At 45.2% G+C, this 6908-nt stretch overlaps 1 protein-coding gene across 27 annotated transcripts in view; it reads right to left on the bottom strand.

The window, feature by feature from the left end:
- Positions 1–358: 358 nt before the first annotated feature.
- ppfia1 (PTPRF interacting protein alpha 1) overlaps positions 359–6908 on the bottom strand; it is a 50038-nt gene continuing 43488 nt past the window's right edge. For 7 of the 27 annotated variants that reach the window (XM_042314808.1, XM_042314815.1, XM_042314817.1 and 4 more), the window contains 8 exons: positions 6582–6608; positions 5386–5561; positions 4699–4814; positions 3386–3561; positions 3146–3214; positions 2743–2923; positions 2448–2515; positions 359–1993 (listed from right to left, as the gene is read on the bottom strand). In XM_042314808.1, the coding sequence (XP_042170742.1) occupies positions 2457–2515; positions 2743–2923; positions 3146–3214; positions 3386–3561; positions 4699–4814; positions 5386–5561; positions 6582–6608 (804 nt within the window). In that variant the 3' untranslated portion in view covers positions 359–1993; positions 2448–2456. Of the gene's footprint in view, positions 1994–2447; positions 2516–2742; positions 2924–3145; positions 3215–3385; positions 3562–4698; positions 4815–5351; positions 5562–6581; positions 6609–6908 lie in introns of those variants that run through there. The other 20 variants (XM_042314830.1, XM_042314829.1, XM_042314826.1 and 17 more) reach the window with 10 other exon arrangements.

A 6908-nucleotide genomic window follows, 5' to 3' on the forward strand; every position in this document is an offset into this window, starting at 1 on the left:
TCACTGGAAGGTGTTTCTGGTCTTTAGTCGTGTTAAGAACCACATGTTAAACCCCAACAGTCACTGGAAGGTGTTTCTGGTCTTTAGTCGTGTTAAGATCCACGTGTTAAACCCCAACAGTCACTGGAAGGTGTTTCTGGTCTTTAGTCGTGTTAAGAACCACGTGTTAAACCCCAACAGTCACTGGAAGGTGTTTCTGGTCTTTAGTCGTGTTAAGAACCACGTGTTAAACCCCAACAGTCACTGGAAGGTGTTTCTGGTCTTTAGTCGTGTTAAGATCCACGTGTTAAACCCCAACAGAGTCACTGGAAGGTGTTTCTGGTCTTAACTCGACTGTAAAGGCAAGAGATGCATTAAAAACACAAAGACATCAGCTTTTTATTGGCAGAGGAAAATAAGTTTCAGTATTTTATTGAAAGTAAATCCATAAATAATCCTGTGATAAAATAGTTAAGTACTCAGACTGTACATAATTGTTACCAGAGCAGGAGAATAAAATGGGGAAAACTGAAGATAAAAAAAAAAAAAAAATAGCATTTGCATTGTGTATTATAAAATTACTAAATCACAAAGGGAATAACATAACTAATGCAGGGTGGACAGGAAGTCTTTGCCTCCGTGACATTATCTGTCTTGAAAAAGTATTGCCACAGCAACCTGTGTTAAAACACTCAGAAACAGCTTTAAAAAAAAATGGCAACTCCTAAAAATCAAACTGAGAAAGCAACAAACACGACAGAGATGACGAATAAATAAGACAGCCAGAGAACTAAGGTAAGAAAAAAAAAAAAAAAAAACCTCAGGCTTGATTAGAAGTGTCCGTAGTAAAAAGAGTTGGTTAAAGGTTTGTGGGTAGATCGCTCCACCTCGGGTGAGTAAGCTAGTCGCTGGGATCAGTTTAGGCCACAGTGGACTTGGTCCGTCGATAGTAGAGCCGCCACGCTTTCGGCTCAGGTACAAGCGAGTTGATCTTCACCCACGCCTGGCCTCCCGTTAGCTCGCTCCAGGAGAAGGCAGGGAAAAGAGAGGGATGAGGAGAAGGAGGAAAAGAGGAATGGAGAGTTTGGGCATGCGAGGTTGACTGGAGAATGGGAGATCCTACACAGTGGAACGGTCTCTTACCAAGCGATGCATCTGAAAACAGCCCTGGTCTTCACTACTGTTTATGGCTTTTGTTTCAGTCTTTCTACAGGTTTGGTTTCACAGGAAAAAAACTGAGTTGTTTCACGTGTCACCTGTCGTCACAGTTACCTAGGGCCTTGTTGTGGTTACGGTCCGCCCGGTGCTTAGCGACCACAGCGTTGTAGCAGTTGGTGAAACAATGTCAGTCAGAACTCCAGCAATATTTCTGATATTCACATATTCTCATTGTCCTATAAGAGCTGCATTTACAAATAATCACCATGGATACGCTTGAAGATAACAGGCTGGGGACGAAGGGAAATGGGGTCCAATTCAGATAGAAAGTCACTTATTAAAGTCACTTGATCATCAGTTCAATGATTAAAAACAACAGAGGACAGAGAAATAAAAACATACATCTGGTCAATACAAGATCAGGAATATATATATATATATATATAAAATGATTAGATAATGTCTGTTGAAAAAATATACAAACTCCAGACCATCTAAAAACATTCAGTTACATCTGAGAGTTAACCTTGATAAGGACACAGTTGGAACAGTTTTTTAGAAAATAGGGCCATTTCCATTTAGGCGGGAGAGATGGGTGAAGTAACAGATAGATACATAACAAATCTAAAATCATGTCCCACCAGCTTACTAACATAAATAGAACACTAAAGATCGATACGTCTAGGACACAGGCCCTCTAGTACGGAGATTGGTGATGTGGTTGCTACTCCTTTTATCGCTGTGATAACAATAAAACTCCTTGCAGGGTCAGCAGCTGCTCCTGATGGGGGGGGGGGACGGGGACTCACCCCTCATCCTCCAACCAGCAGTCACCTATAGAAATAATGAGGATCAACTAAGACAAGAGAGAGAGAACGAGAGAGAGACAGAGAGAGGTAGACAGAGAGAGAGGTAGAGAGGCAGAGAGAGAGAGCGAGAGAGAGGCAGAGAGAGGTAGACAGAGAGAAAGAGAGAGGCAGACAGAGGGAGAGAGAGAGAGAGACAGACAGACAGAGAAAGCAGCAGATGAAGATGACAGAATAGAGAGAAAGAGAGAGAGGTAGACAGAGCAAAAGAGAGAGACAGACAGAGGGAGAGAGAGGCAGACAGAGAGAGAGAGAGAGAGAGAGACAGAGAGAGAGAGAGAGAGAGAGGCAGAGAGAGAGACAGAAAAGCAGCAGATGAAGATGACAGAATAGAGCAGAGAAAGAGGAGAGGAGCGTAGACATGCGTTAATATAGCCAAGACCGCAGAGGCACAAGAAGCTGCTTGAACAAAAGAGATCCACTGTGAAGTGTGTGTGAACTTACTGTGTTGTGTTAGCAGGAGTATGTCCTGACTGTGGCAGTGTCCAGCCTCTGTATTGCAGACTGACTCCCTACATCCCCACAGCAAAACCACATGCAGAAACATGCTGTTAGTTAGTCACTCACAATCTCCAGCATAACACACCCACCACACACACTAGAGCTGGGAAAACACGAACCCATTGTTGAAAGCATATTGTGTATCGGTCTCTGTAACAAGACGCAGCGGCGCCATGCCTAAACACACACACAGACACAACGAGCCCTCATTCCCCGTGGACCCACCCCCTTGTCCTACCGTCCATGTGGCTCCTTTTTGGCTGCGTGGAGGGGGACGCTGCGTTGCTATTGGTCAGTCTGAAGTTGGCGGGCAGGGTGTCGGCTGAGCCCGGGGACATCCCCCGTGCGTCTTTGGGCCGGAACTTCTTCCTCCAGGAGGGGGCGCGCCGGAAGTTGTTATCGTCCTCCTGGAAGAGATTCAGAGAGAGGGGGAAGCAGGAAGGAGGTAAGGATGTGGATATACATGGAGGAGTGATTTAGAAAGTGTGTGTGAATGTGTGTGTGTGTGTGTGTGTGTGTGTGTGCGTGAGATTCAGAAAGTGTGTGTGAGTGTGAACGCTTTAACAAGTGTGTGTGTGTGTGCACATGTGAGTGAGAGCGCGCGCGCGCGTGTGTGTGTCCATCATATGTGTGTGTCTCACCTCATCCAGTCTCCTCTCTGTACCGATGGCCAGTAGACTGTTGTACTCACTCTCCAGAGCAGCTCTCGCCTACAACACAGGGAGGAGGGAGAGACAGAGAAAGAGACAGTCCATGAATGAGAGTCTCCTCTCTCTTCGGAGCCGGAGGAGACGAGAGCTGACGTCTCAGCTGGGAGCGCCGTTTGACTGCCAGGGTGGTTCACCGCCACCCACCAATGCTGTGTGTGTGTGTGTCCCTACCTGTGTGTTCTGCGTGGGGATCTGCAGCAGCAGGGCCAGGGCGTTGTGGTCGAAGGTTTCATCCAGGGCCAGCAGGGCTCCGTGCACGCCGCTCTCCAGCAGGTTGTTACTGTACTCCTTCAGCCCCATGGCCTGCACCCAGCTGATCACACGCTCGTTGCTCCACACCAGCACGTCTGCTCAGGGTACACAAAATGGTAACCAGTTGGTACAGAAACGTTTGGGGAATGATCAGGGAACACATCCAAAGAGACAGTCAAAATAATTCCTCTGTGAGAAAAATAAAAATCGGGAAGGACTGAAATGAAGTTGACATTTTGTTGGCCTGCCCCCCCACAGTGTAGTAGAGCTGGGAATTATTCCTCTATGTGTTAGAAAAAAACACTGATATGATCAGGAAATAAATCCGGAGTAAAAGTCCAAAGAAATCCAATGTACAAACAAACCTATCATTTCTAAATGTGTATATGGACGCAATAGAAGGAAAAATACTGCACACTTCAGATTCTCCCATAGTGTAATTAGCTTAGCGTAGCTGACACTTCAGATTCTCTCATAGTGTTATTAGCTTAGCGTAGCTGACACTTCAGATTCTCTCATAGTGTAATTAGCTTAGCGTAGCTGACACTTCAGATTCTCCCATAGTGTAATTAGCTTAGCGTAGCTGACACTTCAGATTCTCCCATAGTGTTATTAGCTTAGCGTAGCTGACACTTCAGATTCTCCCATAGTGTTATTAGCTTAGCGTAGCTGACACTTCAGATTCTCCCATAGTGTAATTAGCTTAGCGTAGCTGACACTTCAGATTCTCCCATAGTGTAATTAGCTTAGCGTAGCTGACACTTCAGATTCTCCCATAGTGTAATTAGCTTAGCGTAGCTGACACTTCAGATTCTCCCATAGCGTAATTAGCTTAGCGTAGCTGACACTTCAGATTCTCCCATAGTGTTATTAGCTTAGCGTAGCTGACACTTCAGATTCTCCCATAGCGTCATTAGCTTAGCGTAGCTGACACTTCAGATTCTCTCATAGTGTTATTAGCTCAGCGTTGCCGACACTTCTAATTCTCCCATAGTGTTATTAGCTTGGTGTTATTAGCTTAGCGTAGCTGACACTTCAGATTCTCCCATAGTGTTATTAGCTTAGCGTTGCTGACACTTCAGATTCTCCCATAGTGTTATTAGCTTAGCGTAGCTGACACTTCAGATTCTCCCATAGCGTTATTAGCTTAGTGTTGCTGAGCTAACTAAATGATGAGTGAATCTGAACAGTGTGGTCATTTCTCCCTTCGGTCGACTGTTATTTTCTCTCACCGTTATCCCAGCTGTTACCTTGCAGCTCCAGCTGGGTCTCGTCACGCCTCCTCTCCAGCTCCTTCCTGTCGTAGTTCAGTCTCCTCAGACACATCACCCCACACTGGAAACTGTTCCTGTTACACAGACACATTGACTGGTTAAACATTTAGACAGAAACAAAATTAACATCCCTAGTTGTCCATGGCACCATTTTGGCCCTTAATAGTGGGAACTGTCCAACATTTATTTTGGTCCTTACCTATGGAAACTGTAAACCATTTTGGTTCATAATACCTGTGGAAAGCTGTCCACCATTTTGGTTCCCAATACCTGTGGAAACTGTCCACCATTTTGGTTCCTAATACCTGTGGAAACTGTCCACCATTTTGATCTTTTTACCTGTGGAAACTGTCCACCATTTTGATCTTTTTACCTGTGGAAACTGTCCACCATTTTGATCTTTTTACCTGTGGAAACTGTCCACCATTTTGATCTTTTTACCTGTGGAAACTGTCCACCATTTTGATCTTTTTACCTGTGGAAACTGTCCACCATTTTGATCTTTTTACCTGTGGAAACTGTCCACCATTTTGATCTTTTTACCTGTGGAAACTGTCCACCATTTTGATCTTTTTACCTGTGGAAACTGTCCACCATTTTGATCTTTTTACCTGTGGAAACTGTCCACCATTTTAAGCTTTTTACCTGTGGAAACTGTCCACCATTTTAAGCTGTCCCCTCATGTCCTTCTTGGTGAGGTGGTCCAGCATGCGTGCGTCTACCAGGGACTCCATGAAGTAGGACCGGTACTGGGGCAGACCCAGGCTGGGCAGCCACTCGTTACCAATCCACTCATGGTTCATGTCTCCATATGCCAGCGTCTGTGGGAGGGAGGGACAGGGGCTAGGTCAGTGTTTGGAGTCTATTGAAGAGTCAAAAGTTAGTGGGGGTGGCTACCATCGCTATGAAAGAAAAAGGCTAGGTGGGAAAGTGATGGAAATCACCCCATTAAAATCTAGAGTGTGCACGTGTCTGTACGTTCATGTTTGTGTGTAAGTTACAGCAGGTTTAAGAACAGCTACGACCACAGATCAGAACTAGGGCCAGTGAGAGAACTAGACTGATTTGTGTGTTCTGATAGGTGGGAGGTCAGAGAACTAGACTGATTTGTGTTCTGATAGGTGGGAGGTCAGAGAACTAGACTGATTTGTGTGTTCTGATAGGTGGGAGGTCAGAGAACTAGACTGATTTGTGTGTTCTGATAGGTGGGAGGTCAGAGAACTAGACTGATGTGTGTTCTTGATAGGTGGGAGGTCAGAGAACTAGACTGATGTGTGTTCTTGATAGGTGGGAGGTCAGAGAACTAGACTGATGTGTGTTCTTGATAGGTGGGAGGTCAGAGAACTAGACTGATTTGTGTGTTCTTGATAGGTGGGAGGTCAGAGAACTAGACTGATTTGTGTGTTCTGATAGGTGGGAGGTCAGAGAACTAGACTGATTTGTGTTCTGATAGGTGGGGGAGGGGAAGGAAGTAGCCCAACTGTAAACAACTTCTAAAACAGCAGAGGCTTCTAATAAATCTCTCCTGTCCTGTCTGTGGCTTCTAAACAGGACATCTGAGTCGATGTCTATCTGCCACCACAAGAGTTTTATGAAGAAGCCTTATCACAATGTGTATAACTACATTATTCTAGCTGCAATATCCTCCGTCTCCGATACCTCCAGATATACATGCAGGTTAAATGTGCAGCTGACTGAAGTAAACAGAGACCAAGAGCCATACTGTTGTCAGAGCATCCCGTGCAAGGAAACAAAAAAACGATCTGTCCAACTGAAATAAGGTGAAATGTCCTCGTCGTCTACCACAGCCAGAGAAAAGAGACAGACAGGGGTGTGCAAACCTGGGCCCAGCTGCCCTCGTCATCCTCCTGTTGTTAGCATGGTTAGCATGGTGAGAGAAGAGAAGCGGGTTAGAGTTAGTGACTGTGGCAGTGCTGGGTTCGGCAGCTCAACATCAACATGCTACTTAACCAGTGTTAATGTTAAGACAACTGGACATGCAACCAACAGCTCATGCTTTAGGCTACATTGGCGTCCTGTTGTCAATGAACCTGGGATTGATCTAGAATTCATTTGAATAGGATCTAATACCACTATTTGACCCGTTGAAGCATCCATTGTACCACATGCATTAGTAAATCCCAGGTTGAAACAGGACTGTAAATATA

The sequence above is a fragment of the Oncorhynchus tshawytscha genome, unplaced genomic scaffold, assembly GCF_018296145.1.
Source record: "Oncorhynchus tshawytscha isolate Ot180627B unplaced genomic scaffold, Otsh_v2.0 Un_contig_9131_pilon_pilon, whole genome shotgun sequence".
Lineage (NCBI taxonomy): Eukaryota > Metazoa > Chordata > Actinopteri > Salmoniformes > Salmonidae > Oncorhynchus > Oncorhynchus tshawytscha.